The following is a 22,796-nucleotide window of genomic DNA, read 5'->3' as shown; positions in this document are numbered from 1 at the left end:
CATTTGGAGACTTGTTATTTTTTAACTTTTTTGATATATTCACATTAAAAGTATATAAGTCATCCTTTATTAAAAAAAAAAAAACTTTTGTTCATAGGTATAGGTAAATGCCTCCTAAATATTTTTTTATTTAGAGTTTTAAAATTTTAAATTAAGAAAAAATAAAACAATAATTTTGCTATTAAAAACCTCCAAATTAGCTTTAATATCTTGCAAAGTCCATTATCATGTCCATTAGGAGAGTGGTAAGGCAAAGAGAAATATCCATGCAATATAAATTTTGATCAGTTTGGTTAGAAAGGGGCTCTACTATTGTTATCCAGTGGAGTAGAAACATATCAGTCTACTCTGATTTTGGTCATCTTCATCCATTGCTTGCTGATGCTCTAGCAGATTTTGATATTTTTTCTGAATTTATCTCGCTTTCCGCATTGTCTCAAAGAATAAAGGCTCTGATCTACGCTGATAGAGCCGGAGTTCAATTTTTTGATCACCAATGTTTTTATTTTTTTTTGAGCTTTTGGCCCCTCCTCCCTGTGTGTGTCTCTCTCTATATATATATATAGATGAGATTGCCTCTTCCCTCTCTACGTGCTTTTCCACTTCCGTCAAGTCCAATCACCCCTTATAGCTTGCACGTAAATTTCCATACAAATACGAAATATAATCCCCTATTAGTGCATGAAAAGATGTTTTACTTGGTTTAAGTGCGGTTGTCTTTTTCGGTAAAGAATTGCGGTTGTTTTGGGGATTTTTTTTTTTTGTTCTTCGTAGCCTTATCCTGGTTTTCAGATGGACTTGCGTTATCTTATGCAAAAGAGGACGAGCGTCGAGCAGCGGTGAAGCCCTGGACCTCCGTCGTCCTCCATCCATGGAGGCCACAGGCGACGCCTTTCTCCTACTTCTCCTCTCCCTCTCCCTCTTCTCCTCCGCCGTAGCAGCTGAGGAACCAACCGCCTCCCTCCTCGACCGCCAGGAGGCCCAGCTCCACCGCCTCGAGACCCTCGTCGAGTTCCTTGTAAGAAGTTTTTGAAATTTGAGAAGAACGGTTATGAAACCGTCTCTCATTTCTTACGTTTTGAAACTGACCCTTGAATGATCCACCCGTTGAAAAACTCAACGGAAGACCGTCATTAAAACCTCTTGAATAGGGAGACGTTGGGGCCTAACGTCTCCTGGTGTGAAGCCAAAGATAAAGGGGCTTCACCGAAAGAAAAAAAAAACAACAGAGTTCTTTCATCCCTTTCTTTGAATTTTTTAAGCTTGGTTTCCTTCACGGTCTTTTAAGCAGAGTGATCATTTCAAGCTCTCTACTCTTCCTTTTTCTATTCTTTCTTCATTTCTTATCAAACCATAGTGTACGAGCAAAGAGAAAAATTCTTGCGGAGTTCAAGAGATTTTGTAGTATTGTGTACGTCTACAAAATCAACGGTCCGTTGTATCTTGGGAAGGGATCGCCAGAATCCGGTGCATATAAGGAGGCGAATCTCTTTCAAAGACAGTGACTACACGCCTCGGACCGATCTACAGGTATTATCTATTTTATTTTGGATCTAAAGAAAACGACATCAAAGAGGTACGCATTGGAATCAGTTGTTTCAGTGATATTAAATTATTTAAGTTTTATTTGAGTTCTTTGAGTTGATTATTCCAACATTTTTTGAAAGAGAATTTCGCTTCTGAAATACAAAGATGGATAAAGTTAAGAACTCATTAAACGATATCCTGAAACCCGAGTCATTTGATGGAAAGAATTTTGTTAGATGGCAAACAAAGATGGAGTCTTGGTTAGACACATTAGATTTATTTTATGTGGTTTCAAACAATCCTTCAACTAAGGACCCAATGGATCATGAACCCGGTAGATCAGCTGCTAAATACAAATTTGATAAAGATGATCGTTTGTGCAAAAGTTTGATACTTAGTGCACTAAATGATAACTTATACGACATCTACTCTAGAGCTGAGGGTACAGCTAAGACATTGTGGGATGAACTTGAGTCGAAATATGGTAAAGAAACTGAATCAGAAGAAAAGTTCATCATAGGAGAATATTTTTCTTACAAAATGGTAGATCAAAAATCAGTAATTGATCAAGCATATGAAGTCCAGAATATAGTGGCGAAGATCGTCGCAATGGGAATTTCTATAGATGAGAGAATTCAGGCGGCAGCCCTTATAGAAAAGCTTCCATCTTCCTGAACAAATTTTAAAGTCTCTTTGAAGCATAAGAGACACACCCTCTCTTTGGATCAAGTACTTGTGTCCCTTCAAATAGAAGAAAAAACACAGGAATAACCATAAACAGGATTTGGGTATTGACTCAGAAGTTAATGCAAAGGCAAACTTAGTAGAAACGAAGAAAACTAACTTCTGGAGAAATAAACCCAAGAAACACTTTGAGAAGCCAAAACCAAAGATTCAAAAGGAACAGAGCAAGAGAACATGTTATGTCTGTGGAAAACCAGGACACTTTGCCAAACAGTGTAGACATAGAAAGGACAAAGTCAAGGGGCAAGGTGACAAAGTGACTCCTCAGGCAAATATGATAACAGGTTCTGGCTCTACTGGAACCGAGGACAGGTTAGTAATCTCAAAACTTGAGTTAAATCTGGCCTACAATCCAACCGAATGGTGGATTGATACAGGAGCTACTGTCCATATATGTTCTGATATTTCCTCTTTTTCTTTCTACCAGGAAGTTAAAGGGAGAACTGTGACCATGGGCAACTCCAGTGTTGCACAAGTGATTGGAGAAGGAGAAGTAAAATTGAAGTTCACATCTGGAAAAATTATTACTCTCCACAACGTGCAACATGTGCCAGATGTTCGCAAGAATCTTGTTAGTGGTTTTCTTTTGAGTCAGTTAGGCTTTAAATTAGTGTTTGAATCAAATAAGGTTGTAATTACCAAAGGTGGGACATTTGTAGGGAGGGGTTATGTTGCTGATGGGCTATTTAAATTGAGTGTATTACCATGCAACAATATGAATAAAAATGTTTCTTCTCCACTTGTTATGCATATTGACTCTTTAGAGATGTGGCATAGTAGACTTGGACACGTGAATAACAATACTCTCAAAAGAATGATGAGTTTAGATTTAATTCCTAAATATAATTTAGAGAAGAACAAAAAATGTGAAATTTGTGTTCAAGCTAAACAACCTAGGAAACCATTTAAATCAACAAGTAGAAGTACTAACCTACTTGATTTAATACATAGTGATATTTGCGAGATGAGCGGTATTTTGACGAGAGGAGGAAAAAGATACTTTATTACCTTTATAGATGATATGTCAAAATACTGCTGTGTATATTAAATAAAAACTAAGGATGAAGCCTTAGAAAAATTTAAAATTTATAAATCAGAGGTTGAAAATCAAACCCAGAAAACAATAAAAAGACTCAGGTCAGATAGAGGAGGAGAATATAGTTCAACAGAATTTGGAAAATTCTGTGAGGAACATGGGATTATACATGAGACTACTGCCCCTTATTCTTCTCAGTCAAATGGAGTTGCTGAAAGAAAAAATAGAACTTTTCTTGACATGATTAACTCAATGCTTATTAGTTCTAGTCTTTCCAACAATTTATGGGGTGAAGCTCTAATTTCAGCATGTAAAATACTTAATCGTATACCATTTAAAGATAACCAGAAAACACCATATGAGTTATGGTGGGGTAGAAAACCTAGTCTAAAATATTTTAAAGTTTGGGGTTGCCTTGCAAAAGTTAAAATTAACTCTAGCAAGATGACTAAACTGTCTTCTAAGACTTTCGATGCAGCTTTCATAGGATACGCGGAAAATAGTAACGCATACCGATTCTTAGTAGTACGATCAGATGTACCTGACATTACACCGAACACTATTAAAGAATCGAATGATGCAGTATTTTTTGAGAATGTGTTTCCTATGAAAGAAAAGAGAAAGTTAGAAATAGGAGAATCCTCTAAATCACAAAATGATAACACTGAAATAGAACCCCAAGTTGAACTTAGAAGGAGCAAGAGGCCTAGAATAGAGAAAAACCTAGGAGATGACTTCTACACATTCCTTGTTGAAGATGAACCTTTGACTTATGCTGAAGCAATGAAATCTAGTGATGCACCTCTATGGGAGGAAGCCATTAAAAGTGAGATGGAATCCATCCTTTCACACAATACATGGGTGTTAACCGACTTACCTCCAGGGTCTAGACCACTAGGATGCAAATGGGTATTTAAAAGGAAACAAAATCCTGATGGATCCATTGAAAAATACAAAGCTAGATTAGTTGCTAAAGGTTTTAGTCAAAGAGAAGGAACGGACTATTTTGACACTTATTCTCCAGTCACTAGGATAACTACAATTCGAGTGCTTATGGCATTGGCGGCATCTTATAAACTTGAAATCCATCAGATGGATGTGAAAACAGCCTTTCTTAATGGCGAGTTAGATGAAGAAATTTATATGGAGCAGCCAGAAGGTTTTGTAGTTCCTGGTCAAGAGAATAAAGTGTGTAAGCTAGTCAAATCCTTATATGGATTAAAACAAGCTCCTAGACAGTGGCATGAAAAGTTTGACCAAGTCATTTTATCATATGGCTTTAATATTTGTGACTTCGATAAATGTGTATATTGGAAAATATTTAATAGGTCTATTATTATCCTATGTTTATACGTAGATGACATTTTAATTTTTGGTAGTGAACATGTCACAATTTTTGAAGTGAAGAAATACTTAAGTGATAATTTTGACATGAAAGATCTAGGATTAGCTAAAGTAATCTTAGGAATCAAAATTAGAAGGACACAAAATGAGATTGTTCTAAGTCAATCTCACTATGTTGAAAAGGTATTAAAGAAATTTGGGTACGAAAATTACAAGCCAGTTAGTACCCCATATGATCCTAGCATAAAATTAAAGAAAAATGGTGGGGATAGTGTTTCCCAATTAAAGTATTCTCAATTAATTGGAAGTCTTATGTATTTATCTAACTGTACAAGACCAGATATCTCCTATGCTATAGGAAGACTAAGTAGATACACTAGTAATCCCGATAAAACACATTGGAATGCAATAGAAAGGCTTCTTAAATATTTGAAGGGTACCATTAACTATGGGATATACTATTCTGGTTTTCCTACTGTACTAGAAGGGTATAGTGATGCTAACTGGATTTCTGATTCCGAAGATACAAAGGCCACTAGTGGATTTGTCTTTACACTAGGTGGTGGTGCAGTCGCTTGAAAATCTTCCAAGCAGACCTTGATTACTAGATCCACCATGGAGGCTGAGATGGTAGCCTTAGAGTTAGCTGGTGGAGAAGCAGATTGGCTTAAGGGTTTGTTATCAGATATTCCCATGATGGATAAGCCTATTCCTGCTGTTCTAATTAACTGTGATAATCAGGCGACTATAGCAAAAGTGAAAAGTAACAATCACAACTCGAAGTCGTCTAGGCATATTGAGCTTCGATATAAAATTTTAAGGAAGCTCACCTCTACTGGAGTTATAACTTTAAGTTATATTAAATCAGTGGAGAACTTGGCAGATCATCTGACCAAGGGCTTGTCGAGAGGACAAGTTCAATATGCTTCGAGGGGGATGGGTTTAAAGCCTATTTTTAAGTCAACGTCAGCGGCAACCCAACCTATCTGACTGGAGATCCCAAGATGTAGGTTCAATGGGACAAACAAGCTGACTGAGTGGTTGGTAGGAGCACCAAATTTAAAGTGAACTCAGTTCACTACCCATCTCTATGGAGCAGGTGCTCAACTGCACTAGACAGGAGGATGGCGTAATGCCTTAATGATATCAAGGCTATTATAGCAGGGTATAGAGTTGCAGTATACCCTTGGAGATATCACCGATGTGAGTGTGACTGTGGGGCCGCAGTCAAATAGAGAATTAAGGCTTGTTCTCTAGGAGACACTCACAAAACAAGATACCTGCGCACGGCCGTAATGCGCTACCCCGATGGAACTCACATGCAGGGTCAACTCTTAGTTGTTCGGTATTTTAAAATCTATACATAAAGTCCAAGTTCAAGACTTTGTTCACTTCGGACCGGTGTGGATGGCAAAATACCAACTAGATGAAGGTTCAAGTCCGGAAGACACCTTTTATCGAAAGCTAAGTGTACTGATTGCTCGTACTTTGAATTTTCAGAATTTCTATTATTTTCAAAATTATTTTAAATTTTTAAAATTTCAAAAATGGTGGGGAAATGTAAGAAGTTTTTGAAATTTGAGAAGAACGGTTACGAAACCGTCTCTCATTTCTTACGTTTTGAAACTGACCCTTGAATGATCCACCCGTTGAAAAACTCAACGGAAGACCGTCATTAAAACCTCTTGAATAGGGAGACGTTGGGGCCTAACGTCTCCTGGTGTGAAGCCAAAGATAAAGGGGCTTCACCGAAAGAAAAAAAAAACAACAGAGTTCTTTCATCCCTTTCTTTGAATTTTTTAAGCTTGGTTTCCTTCACGGTCTTTTAAGCAGAGTGATCATTTCAAGCTCTCTACTCTTCCTTTTTCTATTCTTTCTTCATTTCTTATCAAACCATAGTGTACGAGCAAAGAGAAAAATTCTTGCGGAGTTCAAGAGATTTTGTAGTATTGTGTACGTCTACAAAATCAACGGTCCGTTGTATCTTGGGAAGGGATCGCCAGAATCCGGTGCATATAAGGAGGCGAATCTCTTTCAAAGACAGTGACTACACGCCTCGGACCGATCTACAGGTATTATCTATTTTATTTTGGATCTAAAGAAAACGACATCAAAGAGGTACGCATTGGAATCAGTTGTTTCAGTGATATTAAATTATTTAAGTTTTATTTGAGTTCTTTGAGTTGATTATTCCAACATTTTTTGAAAGAGAATTTCGCTTCTGAAATACAAAGATGGATAAAGTTAAGAACTCATTAAACGATATCCTGAAACCCGAGTCATTTGATGGAAAGAATTTTGTTAGATGGCAAACAAAGATGGAGTCTTGGTTAGACACATTAGATTTATTTTATGTGGTTTCAAACAATCCTTCAACTAAGGACCCAATGGATCATGAACCCGGTAGATCAGCTGCTAAATACAAATTTGATAAAGATGATCGTTTGTGCAAAAGTTTGATACTTAGTGCACTAAATGATAACTTATACGACATCTACTCTAGAGCTGAGGGTACAGCTAAGACATTGTGGGATGAACTTGAGTCGAAATATGGTAAAGAAACTGAATCAGAAGAAAAGTTCATCATAGGAGAATATTTTTCTTACAAAATGGTAGATCAAAAATCAGTAATTGATCAAGCATATGAAGTCCAGAATATAGTGGCGAAGATCGTCGCAATGGGAATTTCTATAGATGAGAGAATTCAGGCGGCAGCCCTTATAGAAAAGCTTCCATCTTCCTGAACAAATTTTAAAGTCTCTTTGAAGCATAAGAGACACACCCTCTCTTTGGATCAAGTACTTGTGTCCCTTCAAATAGAAGAAAAACACAGGAATAACCATAAACAGGATTTGGGTATTGACTCAGAAGTTAATGCAAAGGCAAACTTAGTAGAAACGAAGAAAACTAACTTCTGGAGAAATAAACCCAAGAAACACTTTGAGAAGCCAAAACCAAAGATTCAAAAGGAACAGAGCAAGAGAACATGTTATGTCTGTGGAAAACCAGGACACTTTGCCAAACAGTGTAGACATAGAAAGGACAAAGTCAAGGGGCAAGGTGACAAAGTGACTCCTCAGGCAAATATGATAACAGGTTCTGGCTCTACTGGAACCGAGGACAGGTTAGTAATCTCAAAACTTGAGTTAAATCTGGCCTACAATCCAACCGAATGGTGGATTGATACAGGAGCTACTGTCCATATATGTTCTGATATTTCCTCTTTTTCTTTCTACCAGGAAGTTAAAGGGAGAACTGTGACCATGGGCAACTCCAGTGTTGCACAAGTGATTGGAGAAGGAGAAGTAAAATTGAAGTTCACATCTGGAAAAATTATTACTCTCCACAACGTGCAACATGTGCCAGATGTTCGCAAGAATCTTGTTAGTGGTTTTCTTTTGAGTCAGTTAGGCTTTAAATTAGTGTTTGAATCAAATAAGGTTGTAATTACCAAAGGTGGGACATTTGTAGGGAGGGGTTATGTTGCTGATGGGCTATTTAAATTGAGTGTATTACCATGCAACAATATGAATAAAAATGTTTCTTCTCCACTTGTTATGCATATTGACTCTTTAGAGATGTGGCATAGTAGACTTGGACACGTGAATAACAATACTCTCAAAAGAATGATGAGTTTAGATTTAATTCCTAAATATAATTTAGAGAAGAACAAAAAATGTGAAATTTGTGTTCAAGCTAAACAACCTAGGAAACCATTTAAATCAACAAGTAGAAGTACTAACCTACTTGATTTAATACATAGTGATATTTGCGAGATGAGCGGTATTTTGACGAGAGGAGGAAAAAGATACTTTATTACCTTTATAGATGATATGTCAAAATACTGCTGTGTATATTAAATAAAAACTAAGGATGAAGCCTTAGAAAAATTTAAAATTTATAAATCAGAGGTTGAAAATCAAACCCAGAAAACAATAAAAAGACTCAGGTCAGATAGAGGAGGAGAATATAGTTCAACAGAATTTGGAAAATTCTGTGAGGAACATGGGATTATACATGAGACTACTGCCCCTTATTCTTCTCAGTCAAATGGAGTTGCTGAAAGAAAAAATAGAACTTTTCTTGACATGATTAACTCAATGCTTATTAGTTCTAGTCTTTCCAACAATTTATGGGGTGAAGCTCTAATTTCAGCATGTAAAATACTTAATCGTATACCATTTAAAGATAACCAGAAAACACCATATGAGTTATGGTGGGGTAGAAAACCTAGTCTAAAATATTTTAAAGTTTGGGGTTGCCTTGCAAAAGTTAAAATTAACTCTAGCAAGATGACTAAACTGTCTTCTAAGACTTTCGATGCAGCTTTCATAGGATACGCGGAAAATAGTAACGCATACCGATTCTTAGTAGTACGATCAGATGTACCTGACATTACACCGAACACTATTAAAGAATCGAATGATGCAGTATTTTTTGAGAATGTGTTTCCTATGAAAGAAAAGAGAAAGTTAGAAATAGGAGAATCCTCTAAATCACAAAATGATAACACTGAAATAGAACCCCAAGTTGAACTTAGAAGGAGCAAGAGGCCTAGAATAGAGAAAAACCTAGGAGATGACTTCTACACATTCCTTGTTGAAGATGAACCTTTGACTTATGCTGAAGCAATGAAATCTAGTGATGCACCTCTATGGGAGGAAGCCATTAAAAGTGAGATGGAATCCATCCTTTCACACAATACATGGGTGTTAACCGACTTACCTCCAGGGTCTAGACCACTAGGATGCAAATGGGTATTTAAAAGGAAACAAAATCCTGATGGATCCATTGAAAAATACAAAGCTAGATTAGTTGCTAAAGGTTTTAGTCAAAGAGAAGGAACGGACTATTTTGACACTTATTCTCCAGTCACTAGGATAACTACAATTCGAGTGCTTATGGCATTGGCGGCATCTTATAAACTTGAAATCCATCAGATGGATGTGAAAACAGCCTTTCTTAATGGCGAGTTAGATGAAGAAATTTATATGGAGCAGCCAGAAGGTTTTGTAGTTCCTGGTCAAGAGAATAAAGTGTGTAAGCTAGTCAAATCCTTATATGGATTAAAACAAGCTCCTAGACAGTGGCATGAAAAGTTTGACCAAGTCATTTTATCATATGGCTTTAATATTTGTGACTTCGATAAATGTGTATATTGGAAAATATTTAATAGGTCTATTATTATCCTATGTTTATACGTAGATGACATTTTAATTTTTGGTAGTGAACATGTCACAATTTTTGAAGTGAAGAAATACTTAAGTGATAATTTTGACATGAAAGATCTAGGATTAGCTAAAGTAATCTTAGGAATCAAAATTAGAAGGACACAAAATGAGATTGTTCTAAGTCAATCTCACTATGTTGAAAAGGTATTAAAGAAATTTGGGTACGAAAATTACAAGCCAGTTAGTACCCCATATGATCCTAGCATAAAATTAAAGAAAAATGGTGGGGATAGTGTTTCCCAATTAAAGTATTCTCAATTAATTGGAAGTCTTATGTATTTATCTAACTGTACAAGACCAGATATCTCCTATGCTATAGGAAGACTAAGTAGATACACTAGTAATCCCGATAAAACACATTGGAATGCAATAGAAAGGCTTCTTAAATATTTGAAGGGTACCATTAACTATGGGATATACTATTCTGGTTTTTCTACTGTACTAGAAGGGTATAGTGATGCTAACTGGATTTCTGATTCCGAAGATACAAAGGCCACTAGTGGATTTGTCTTTACACTAGGTGGTGGTGCAGTCGCTTGAAAATCTTCCAAGCAGACCTTGATTACTAGATCCACCATGGAGGCTGAGATGGTAGCCTTAGAGTTAGCTGGTGGAGAAGCAGATTGGCTTAAGGGTTTGTTATCAGATATTCCCATGATGGATAAGCCTATTCCTGCTGTTCTAATTAACTGTGATAATCAGGCGACTATAGCAAAAGTGAAAAGTAACAATCACAACTCGAAGTCGTCTAGGCATATTGAGCTTCGATATAAAATTTTAAGGAAGCTCACCTCTACTGGAGTTATAACTTTAAGTTATATTAAATCAGTGGAGAACTTGGCAGATCATCTGACCAAGGGCTTGTCGAGAGGACAAGTTCAATATGCTTCGAGGGGGATGGGTTTAAAGCCTATTTTTAAGTCAACGTCAGCGGCAACCCAACCTATCTGACTGGAGATCCCAAGATGTAGGTTCAATGGGACAAACAAGCTGACTGAGTGGTTGGTAGGAGCACCAAATTTAAAGTGAACTCAGTTCACTACCCATCTCTATGGAGCAGGTGCTCAACTGCACTAGACAGGAGGATGGCGTAATGCCTTAATGATATCAAGGCTATTATAGCAGGGTATAGAGTTGCAGTATACCCTTGGAGATATCACCGATGTGAGTGTGACTGTGGGGCCGCAGTCAAATAGAGAATTAAGGCTTGTTCTCTAGGAGACACTCACAAAACAAGATACCTGCGCACGGCCGTAATGCGCTACCCCGATGGAACTCACATGCAGGGTCAACTCTTAGTTGTTCGGTATTTTAAAATCTATACATAAAGTCCAAGTTCAAGACTTTGTTCACTTCGGACCGGTGTGGATGGCAAAATACCAACTAGATGAAGGTTCAAGTCCGGAAGACACCTTTTATCGAAAGCTAAGTGTACTGATTGCTCGTACTTTGAATTTTCAGAATTTCTATTATTTTCAAAATTATTTTAAATTTTTAAAATTTCAAAAATGGTGGGGAAATGTAAGAAGTTTTTGAAATTTGAGAAGAACGGTTACGAAACCGTCTCTCATTTCTTACGTTTTGAAACTGACCCTTGAATGATCCACCCGTTGAAAAACTCAACGGAAGACCGTCATTAAAACCTCTTGAATAGGGAGACGTTGGGGCCTAACGTCTCCTGGTGTGAAGCCAAAGATAAAGGGGCTTCACCGAAAGAAAAAAAAAAACAACAGAGTTCTTTCATCCCTTTCTTTGAATTTTTTAAGCTTGGTTTCCTTCACGGTCTTTTAAGCAGAGTGATCATTTCAAGCTCTCTACTCTTCCTTTTTCTATTCTTTCTTCATTTCTTATCAAACCATAGTGTACGAGCAAAGAGAAAAATTCTTGCGGAGTTCAAGAGATTTTGTAGTATTGTGCACGTCTACAAAATCAACGGTCCGTTGTATCTTGAGAAGGGTTCGCCAGAATCCGGTGCATATAAGGAGGCGAATCTCTTTCAAAGACAGTGACTACACGCCTCGGACCGATCTACAGGTATTATCTATTTTATTTTGGATCTAAAGAAAACGACATCAAAGAGGTACGCATTGGAATCAGTTGTTTCAGTGATATTAAATTATTTAAGTTTTATTTGAGTTCTTTGAGTTGATTATTCCAACATTCCTCTCCAAGAGCGTCTCCGACCTCGAGTCCTCCCTCTCCGCCTGCTCCGCCCCGCGATCCCACCATCCCCTTCCCCCTCTCGTCACACAGCCGCCGCCCGAGCCGGCGGCGCACGGCTACCGGACCCCCGGAGTCGCCGTGACCCAGCACAAGTCCTGGTGGTCGGAGCGGTTCCAGTTCACCGCGGCCGCGCGGCTGGAAGCCTCCGTCTCTGCCGCCGCCGTCCTTCCCTACGAGGACCTCGACGGCCTCAGCAAGTACTTCGCCGTCGGCGACACGCGGGGGCGGGTCTACGTCTTCTCCTCCGCCGGCGACGTCCTCATCGAGCTCCCCTCCATCTCCGACTCCCCGGTGACCTCCATGCTCTGCTACCTCTCCTCCCGCCGCTACGAGAGCCTCCTTTTCACCGGCCACGCCGACGGCTCCATCGCTGCCCACCGCCTCTGGGAGTCCGCTGCCAATGGCGACGACTCGGCCACCCTCTCTGTCGACAGCTCCCGGCCGTTCCTCCGCGGCCCCCGCGAGCTGGACTCCCCGCCGGTTCTCGGCCTCGAGATGCATCAGATTGGCCGGACGAGGTACGTCCTCGCCACGGACGGCGGCGGGAGGATCAGGGTCTTCACAGAGAATGGCACTCTCTACGGCACCGCCATTGCCTCCAGCCTACCTCTTGCCTTCATGAAGCAGAGGCTTCTCTTCTTGACCGAGACTGGCGCCGGGTCTCTCGACTTGCGGTCGATGGTGGTGAAAGAAACGGAATGCGAAGGGCTCAATGGATCAGTCCCAAAAACCTACTCTTTTGATTCATCAGAGAGGTCCAAGGCATATGGGTTCACCGCCGGAGGTGACCTCATCCATGTCATTCTCCTGGGGGACGTTGCCAACCTCAAGTGCCGGGTTCGAGCGGTGAGGAAGTCGGAGATATATGGCCCTGTTTCCATCCAAACTATCAAAGGCTATCTCCTCGTGGCGAGTCATGACAAGGTCTTTGTCTACAATATCTCCTCTCAGTATTTTGGCAGGGTCGGAGCTCCTCTGCCTCTCTTCTTTGCCACCATCCATGAAATCAAATCACTCTTCCTGAATTCTGATACTACAGCTGATGGGTCTTTGACTGCAAAGACTCTGATCGCCGCTGACCGTGAAAAGCTTGTGGTTTTAGGATTTGACGATGGGTACATTGGGATATACCGGTCGAATTTTCCGGTGTTCAAGGTGGAGACTAATGCCGTGGTGTGGAGTGGCTCTGCTCTGTTGTTCCTCTTGTTCCTCATTGGCGTGTGGCAGTTCTATGTGAAGAAAAAAGACTCTTTGGGGTGGGTGCTGGAGGAGTCCTTCAATGCCTCAGGCATCAGAGCAGGTAGCCTTTTGGGTTGTGGGGCTAGTGACAGAGCTTATGTCCATGGTCCGAGAGCTGGCGATCTTAGGGAGTGGCGAGGAGGTGCGCTAAGAGATCCACCCCGAAGGTATGCGTCTGCCCCTTCTCAGTATCCAGGAGGACCAGGGATCCCATTTAGGACTGGTTCGGCCGACTCTAGTTTTAGAGGACCTGCAGAACTGAAATTTAGAGGGCAGAGTATGGAACCCACAGGCTTTGCCACAAGAAGAGAGTCACTGTTTCCAAACACTTCAATTGCAGATGATCATATTGATTGAGAGTTTACTTGTTTGTACTGCTACTTGTTTGACTTCGGGGCCTTGCTGGTTTCACCTGTCTGGGGTTCATAGGATCCTGGTATGTTTTGTTGCATTGTTCGAAGTGTTGTACAGAGTATGCATCATAATGAAACACCTTGACAGAGCAAGCTTAGATGATTATTTGCATTGGCCCATTTTGTATGGCTCAACATTTCCAATGCAAATCCTATTTTCCACTGTCTCTATGAAGTGATTCTCTTGTCACTCGATTGGTTGTTTTTTTTTGTGTGAAAACATAATTCGGTAGAGTTATTGCTTTTTATCTTCTTTGTGTTGTACATTTAACTGCTTGGAGCAAAAATTTTCAACAACTGCAGCTGTGTGATATACTTCATACATTTTAGTGTGTATCTGCTAAACCTTGATACACAGCACAGCATGGGTGCTTCTTTAGTGACTCAATTACTCTGCACAGTTCATCAGCATTGGTGCGAATTCAATTCTATGAATGGACACAACTGTTAGTATTGCAGACTGTTAAAAATTGGCTTAAGATTACTAGATGATAATATTTATTTGACAAGCAGTTATAATCTTTTATGCTTTAATTCTTCAAAAAATGCATTCACCACATTCAGTGCTCTAGCTTATTCATTTTTCTGCATGATATGCTGAAACATCCTGGATAAAACTGTACATTTTCTGCCAGAACCTTTCTTGATGATATACCACATACTTAAAAGCTTAACTGTACTTATGGTCATCATTGAAGAAATACAAAGGTTGAATTAGTGTTCTTTGTGAAGCTGAAAGTTTAATTGTTGGTAACTTCAGGTTGCATTATCTATCAGGTATTGCACTGTATCGGTTTCTGTAGAAGCACATATTACTTATCCTCCTATCAACAAATGCAATATGGTAATTTTTGTTAGCTCTCTGTTTGTAGATATGAAGCAGGTCAGAAGTTGATATGTTACAGAACATGATCCATAACATCTTTTTCCCTCCAACACTGGGCCAGGTCTGTATCCAGAAAATTGAGAAAGGATGAGTTCGAGTAGTTTGTGGTAGTCTTCTTCATCTTTCATTTAGTTTAGGATTCCTGTGGAAAATAAAAATCATATCAGAGTTTTATTTTGAAAGCTATAATTTTCAATGAAGATAACAAGAGGAGAATTTTAAGAGTTATTTAACTTAATCATTAACCTAGACTTAATTGGTACTGGAATAAAATAAACTTGGCCCATATGTATGCAGGTTTTACTTGTCTATGTAACTAAGTGATGGAATATCGATGACATGGTTTACTTTGTTCATTGGCTGATCGGCTTCAAGATTTATTCTTTCTGTGGATCTTATCCAATCACCGTTCCCCCTTCTCCATACCTATCAACTCCTTCCTTTATTTCTAGCCTGTCACCTTGCAATATGCTCCTCTTGGGTCTCAAATCATTTTTTTATCAAAGCAGAAACACTTAAATTTAGTTTTGGACAAAAAAAGTGACTTTGCCTGGCAAGTCTTGATGCATTCAAATTGAAGGAACACTCCAGACAAAAAAACCATGTCAAACTTGCGGGTATGATGAAAAATGATAATAATAAGATCTGAGGGGGCAAATGTATCCAGAGCTTATTTCATTGCCTTGGTCTTCTTTGACTGATTGAACCTTACTTTCATTTCAACTGACTTCACATGTGTTAAGAACTTCCAAGAGACACATGGGAAGGCAAAATTTTCACCTTCATTTTTGATACATTCGAATATCTTCCAAAAGGAGTACCACAAATGCTGGACATTTTCTTGATCCATGGATTCCAAATGTTGAAGAGCCATTTAAGGTTGACAGCATCTTTTCGGATCAGGTAGTGGTGATTCTAAATGAGTTAGTGACTTCGTAATTGTCCTCATCAAGCAGCCTTACATGGTGCCAATGTTGGGTAATTCTAGAAGCTTAGGGCCTGTTTAGCACCGTTGTTGTTTTTGGGTTTTGGTTTTCCTATAAACTAGTTAAGTACCACATGGAGATTTATGTTGAACCATGAGTATGAAGAAACAATGATATCACTGTACTCATCCTTGCCATGCGATTGACAATGAGAGTGTTCTGAAACACATGGCCAATATATTGCTCTTGTTGCTGAATAAGAATTGTAGCATTGATGAGCTAAGCACATATGTTTTTATTGTAATGAATTATGGGTTTTTTTTCTTTTAAAGTTCGGGATGTAGGCGGCAGCTTTGATTCCTGGATAAGTATATTTTAATGGACTGACAACTTTCTTGGACTGGAGTTCTTTCAGATTTTCAGCTTTATACGAACAGTATCTTCCGTGTTGGTTGGAAATCCTTGTTTCTTTTTGGTAGACTTGAAACTGTTAAAATACAAAATAAAAGTGACATGCCTGTTGGCAACAAACAAGAGATTAATGTATGAAGAGATTCTTTTAACCTCCGATCTGATGTCTTATTTCCTTATATGGATAAGTTATTGTAGTAGAAAAAGAAAGTTCGATAGATGTTGAAATCTCGCCAGATATGTAATCGTAGGTGTAAGGTTGTATTTATAATCATCGAGATATACAAGAAAGAGTTTTACAAGGCAACAAATAAAATAGATTCCAAAAAATTAGAAGAACAATCAGCACTGTTTTACAAGGCAACAAATAAAATAGATTGCAAAAAAATAGGAGAACAATCAGTACTTGTTTTACAAGGTAACAAATAAAGACTCAGATCCTGATGATTTGAATTTTGAGCACAGCTTTAGATGATTTGAATTTTGAACTGATTTTGAATTGATATAGCTAATACCCACCCTCAAACTGTGCGTTGTAGTAAGACATAGTTTGTGTCGCTGACGTTCCAAATCAAGACGAGTCTGAGGCTTTGTAAAGATATCAGCAATCTATGATGAGGTAGGCACATGACAAGTAACCAATAGCCCAAGAGATACATGCTCACGAACATAATGATAGTCTAACTCAATATGCTTACTGCGAGTATGAAACACTGGATTAATTGTCATACGTAATGAGCTCAAATGGTCACAGAAAACAAGTATGGGTATTAGGTAATGAGATATGAAGATCATGAAGTATAAATGACAACCAAGTTAATTCAGCTGCAGTTTGGGCTATTGCTCTGTATTTGGCCTCAGAGCTAAACCGAGAAACAATTGGCTGTCTTTTAGCACACCAAGAAATAAGATTATTTCCAAGATAAGTGCAAAAACCAGTAGTTGATCGTCGAGTTAAGGAGCAGCCTGCCCAATCGGCATCTGAGAAAACATATAAGTCTAGTGTACTAGATGCCTGAATGTGAAGACCCTAGTTGATGGTGCCTTTAATATACCTCAAAATCCTTCTCACCATCGTAAAGTGACTATCAGTTGGAGCTTGCATAAATTGAGAGACATAATTAACACTGAACGAGATATCAGATCTGGTTAGAGTCAAATATTGCAAGGCACCAACTAATGAGCGATAGTGATGTCGGTCTTTGTATGGAGTAGAATTCTGATCTGACTAAAACTTATGAGTCATAAGAGTAGAAATTGGTTTAGATTCATGCATAGAATCACGTTCTAACAAGTCAACAACATACTTAGCTTGATGAAGCACAATACCATTGGAGACATGTTAAACTTGAATTCTTAGAAAATAATGGAGAGGACCGAGGTCTTTCATTGCAAACTCTGAATTTAGAGTGTCAATAAACTCATTGAGAAGAGCATCAGATGAGCCTGTGAGAATTATATCATCTACACACAGAATTAAAATTAATGTACCTGTCGCTGAGTAAAGGATAAATAAACTGGGATCGACTGAGCTGCAGAAAAAACTAGTTTCAAGTGTGAGGATGATAGTGTTATTTTGATGATTAATAAGCAATAATCAAGAGTATGCTACAAGTTAATTCGATACTTCATTTATAAGTCTGTTACTCTCAGTATATTTGTATAAATGCATTTCATTGTTTATTTGAATAAATCTAACCTTGAGTTGCAGCAAAGTGTGGATTGAGTCGACCCCAAGGATGATTGGGTCGACCCTGGCACATCAAGAAAGCATTTGGCACACTTCTGCAAAAATGGCACAGATGAACAGTAAGTTGGGTCGACCCAAGGAAAGCATGAGTCGACCCAAACCTCAAGCCTCTCAAATACATGACAGAAAATGGTTCTCTGGAAATACTGAGAGGGTCGACCCAAGATGAAGTTGAGTCGACCCAAGCTTGAGTCGACCCAAACACTGAGAGGGTCGACCCAAAGACAATGACAGAATACATGACAGAAAAGGTTCTCTGGAAATCTTGAGAGGGTCGACCCAAGAAGAAGTTGAGTCGACCCAACTGAACCTTGAGTCGACCCAAAGAAATGTTGAGTCGACCCAAGTGAAGGAAGGCTGAATTGCAAGTTTCTGTGGTTCTGAGAGGGTCGACCCAAGGAAAGGTTGAGTCGACCCAAGTGAAAGTTGGGTCGACCCAAGGACAGGTTGAGCCGACCCAAACACGGGCAGAAGCATAACGGCTAGTTCTGCAGAAGTACTTTTTGTCCTTTCAACAGTGAGTAACGGCTAGTTTTTGAATTCTAACCATTGGGGCTTGTCCAATGGATGAAGAAAACTATTTAAAGTGGCACTATTCATCAGAGAGAACATCCTTTTGCAAAATATCAAAGAGTACACAAGAAAGACAAAGTGCCCTAATCTTCTTCATCCAAGTGCTTCATTCAAGAGTCAAAAGAAAGTGGTTGAGCAGATTCCAAGAGTCATTAAGAGCTCCATCCACCCTTGAAGAGTGAAGCATCCTTGACAAAGAAGAGAGAAGTCACATCAAGCGATAACTATTCTCTAAACTCTTCTTTGTAGATTATATTGTTATATTTGCTCATCTAGGAGCTTAAATCTTCTTACTTTGGTTATTAAACTCCTTGTAAAGGTTAGTTGGTTAGCCCGCAAAACCAACGGTATAGGTTGATTGGTGAACCCGTAAAACCAATTGTAAAGGTTCGTTGGTGAGCCCGGAAAACCAACATAGGTTCGTTGGTGAGCCCGTAAAACCAACATAGGTTTTTGGTGAATCCGGAAAACCAAAGTGTAAAGGTTTTTGGATTGTGAGCCCGGAAAACAATCCAACTGTAATCCGCGGGATTATAGTGAATTTCCAAGGGGTCGCTTGGGAAGTGGACGTAGGTGCTAAGGAGAGCACCGAACCACTATACTTCTTGGTGTTTGTATTGAGATTTGTTTTAATTCCACTAACTCATCATTTAACATAAGTAAGATAGTTAAAATTAAGAGAAACCAATTCACCCCCCCTCTTGGCTTGTCACCTTGGGCAACAAGTGGTATCAGAGCAAGGTGCTCCAATAGTACTTATTGATCTCACAATCAAGAGTTAAAGATCATGACAACCCAAGTGGGATGTTCTATGAGTGAGAGGCAATCCACAAATAGACATCCTCTATTTAATGGCACAAATTACACATACTGGAAAGCCAGGATGAGGATATTCATTCAAGCTTTAGATTATAAATTATGGTACATTATCACTAGAGGACCTCACACACCCACACTTAATATAGAGGGCACTATCATACCCAAACCAGAAATGGATTGGAATGAAAGTGATAGAAGATTAGCACAGCTAAATGCAAAAGCAATTAATGTACTTTACTGTTCATTAGATGTAAGTGAATTTAATAGAATATCTACGTGCGTCTCTGCAAAAGAAATTTGGGACAAACTTGAGGTCACTCATGAAGGGACTAATCAAGTTAAGGAGTCAAAAATAAACATATTAGTACACAAGTATGAATTGTTTAAAATGGAATCCACTGAGTCCATAACTGATATGTTTACTCGTTTTACTGAAATTATAAATGGGCTTAAGAGTTTAGGAAAGTCTTATACTAACTCTGAATTGGTGCGAAAAATTCTCAGGTCTCTACCAAGAGTTTGGGAGGCCAAGGTAACTGCAATTCAGGAAGCTAAGGACCTCAATACACTGCAATTAGAGGAACTTCTAGGATCACTCATGACCCATGAGTTGACCATGAGGCAAAATTCAGAAGATGAGGTCAAGTAAGAAAGCCCATTGCCCTAAAGTCTACCACCCCTAAACAACAAACTGAGTCGGAAGATTCAGATGATGATGATGAATTTGATGAAGAAGGAATGGCTATGCTTGGAAGAAAATTCAGAAAGTTTATGAGAGGAAAGAATAGATTTCATAAAAAGAAATCCTTCTTCAAAGGTAGCTCAAGCAAAAAAAAAGGGTAAGGACAAAGAAAAAGAAAAAGAAACTCCTATTTGTTATGAGTGTAACAAACCCGGGCATTATAAGATAGATTGCCCAGAATTGAAATGGATGGCAAGAAAACTGAAAAAGAAGAACTTCATGGCTGAATGGAGTGAAAGTGAGGAGTCAAGTTCAGAAGAGGAAGATCATCAAGAGATGGCCCAAATGTGTCATATGGCCAATGACGATGAGGTAGATTCTGAACTTGAATGTGATTTTACTGTTGATGAATTACATGATGCATTTTAGAACTAATGGAAGAACATAAAAAACTAATCAATAAAAATAAAGTTCTAAAAGAAGAAAATCAATCTCTTATCAAAGATAAGTTAAAACTATCTCATAACTATGAAACATTAAGTAGGAAACTCACAAATGAAACCAAGAATCTAATTGCTGAAAATGTCAAGTTAAAAGAAGATGCTGAAAAATATAAATCCTTAGTAGATAAGTTTACACTTAGTTCAACCAAATTAAATATGATTCTTGATAGTCAAAAAGCTGTATATGATAAGGCTGGATTAGGTTATAAAACAAATAGGAAACAAAAATACTTAAAGAACATTTTTGTTAAAGCTAAAAATGAAAATATTACTTGTCATTGCTGCAATAAATCAGGACATAAAGCATATGAATGTAACTATAGAAAGTCCAGTCAAAACAAATTGAGTAATAATCATAAGATTAAATTCAAGAAAGTTTGGGTTCCAAAAGGAACATCAAGTACTAACCCTAAAGGACCCAACATAGTTTGGGTACCTAAAGCTCTTTCTTGATCTTGATTGCAGGGGTGTCTTGCAGCTAATAAAGTGGAAAAACGATGGTATCTAGATAGCGGCTGTTCAAGACACATGACCGGTGACGTAGACCAATTTGTCACCTTGGAATCTAAGAAGGGTGGAGTAGTAACCTATGGAGACAATGGTAAAGGGTATATCATTGGAAATGGTAAAATTTTCATTACTCCATCTATTTTTATAGAAAATGTCTTATAAGTTAAGGGTTTGAAACATAACCTACTTAGCATAAGTCAATTTTGTGATAAAGGGTTTAAAGTCACATTTGAAGCATCTGTATGCATAATCACAAATCCTAAAGATAATAGCATTGTACTTGTAGGACAAAGGCAAAGAAATATTTACATGGTAGATCTTCATGATTTAGGCAAGAAAAATGGATTATGCTTAATTACTAATGAAGAAAAGAAAAATGAAACAAGTTGGCTTTGGCATCGTAGACTAGGACATGCTAGTATGGAATTAATATCAAAACTAGTCAAGAAGGAATTAATAAAAGATGTGCCAAAATTGATTTTTGAAAAGGACAAAATCTGTGGACCATGCTCATTAGGAAAACAAACTAAATCATCCTTCAAATCGAAGAATATAGTATCAACAACTAGGCCTTTTGAACTCATACACATGGATCTATTTGGACCCACTAGAACTGCGTGTCTAGGAGGGAAGAAGTATGGACTAGTTATTGTAGATGATCTTTCAAGATATATATGGGTTTCATTTTTGGCACATAAGAATGAAGCATTTTCAGAATTCTTGAAACTTTATAATAATATCATAAATGAAAAGAAGCTCACCTTAGTAGCAATTCGAAGTGATCATGGTACTGAATTTGAAAATCAACACTTTGAAGAATTTTGTAATAAAAATGGTATCTCACATCAATTTTCAGCACCTAGAACGCCTCAACAAAATGGGGTTGTTGAAAGGAAAAACAGGACATTGGCAGAAATGGCACGCACGATGTTGTGCGAGTCAAATCTTCCAAAGTACTTTTGGGCTGAAGCTATTAGCACTGCTTGCCATATTCTAAATCGGGTTTTGATACGACCAATAACCAAGAAAACTCCTTATGAACTTTGGAAGAATAAGAAACCAACTGCTAAATATCTTAGAGTATTTGGATGTAGATGTTTCATTTTAAACAATGGCAAGGAGGATCTAAGTAAATTTGATGCCAAGTCAGATGAAGGTATCTTCTTAGGATACTCCACATCTAGCAGGGCATACAGAGTATTCAATAAAAGAACTCTTGTAGTTGAAGAGTCAGTTAATATCATATTTAATGAGTCTGATAGTGAGTCTGCTAGGAAAGAAAATATTCTTGATGATGATACAGGAATTATTAACTTTGAAAAGTTGAATATTGATGACGTGCCAATTCAAGATAAGGGAGATGATTGCGTGCCACCACAATCTCAAAACTTGCCAAAGAAATGGAGGTATGCATATGGACACCCTAAAGACTTAATCATTGGTGATCCGTCTCAAGGGGTAAGAACTCGATCCTCTCTTAGAAATGTGAATGATTATCTTGCTTTTGTTTCACAGTTAGAACCTAAGACTTATGAAGAAGCTGAAAAAGATACAAATTGGATAAATGCCATGCAAGAAGAATTAAATCAATTCAAAAGAAGTAATGTATGGACATTAACTGAAAGACCAAAGCATAACTCTGTAATTGGAACAAAATGGATCTTTAGAAATAAATTAGATGAAAATGAGTTAGTTATAAGAAATAAAGCTAGACTTGTAGCTAAGGGATACAATCAAGAAGAAGGGATAGATTTTGATGAAACATTTGCTCCTGTAGCTAGATTAGAGGCTATTAGATTACTTCTAGCTTTTGCATGTTTCATGGATTTCAAATTGTATCAAATGGATGTAAAAAGTGCATTCTTAAATGATTTTATAGAGGAAGAAGTATATGTAGAGCAACCTCCTGGTTTTGAGAATCATGAATTGCCAAATCATGTGTTTAGATTATATAAGGCATTATATGGATTGAAGCAAGC

At 38.1% G+C, this 22,796-nt stretch overlaps 1 protein-coding gene across 1 annotated transcript; it reads left to right on the top strand.

Moving 5' to 3' along the window:
- Positions 1 to 787: 787 nt before the first annotated feature.
- LOC120105838 (uncharacterized membrane protein At1g75140-like) lies at positions 788 to 13,932 on the top strand. The gene is made up of 2 exons (XM_039118593.1): positions 788 to 1,015; positions 12,046 to 13,932. The coding sequence occupies exons 1-2, from the start codon at positions 872 to 874 to the stop codon at positions 13,699 to 13,701; spliced, it is 1,800 nt and encodes a 599-aa protein (XP_038974521.1). The 5' UTR covers positions 788 to 871; the 3' UTR covers positions 13,702 to 13,932.
- The last annotated feature ends 8,864 nt before the right edge of the window (positions 13,933 to 22,796 follow it).

The sequence above is a fragment of the Phoenix dactylifera genome, unplaced genomic scaffold (assembly GCF_009389715.1).
Source record: "Phoenix dactylifera cultivar Barhee BC4 unplaced genomic scaffold, palm_55x_up_171113_PBpolish2nd_filt_p 000382F, whole genome shotgun sequence".
NCBI lineage: Eukaryota > Viridiplantae > Streptophyta > Magnoliopsida > Arecales > Arecaceae > Phoenix > Phoenix dactylifera.
Note: the sequence above shows the minus strand (reverse complement) of the source record. Positions and strands in the feature narration are given on the sequence as shown.

Excerpts from the sequence above, each read along its gene's own strand:
- LOC120105838 (XM_039118593.1), top strand. The coding sequence starts at position 872 with ATGGAGGCCACAGGCGACGCCTTTCTCCTACTTCTCCTCTCCCTCTCC. Across the intron at positions 1,016-12,045 it reads TCGAGACCCTCGTCGAGTTC|CTCTCCAAGAGCGTCTCCGA; the intron begins CTTGTAAGAAGT and ends ATTCCAACATTC.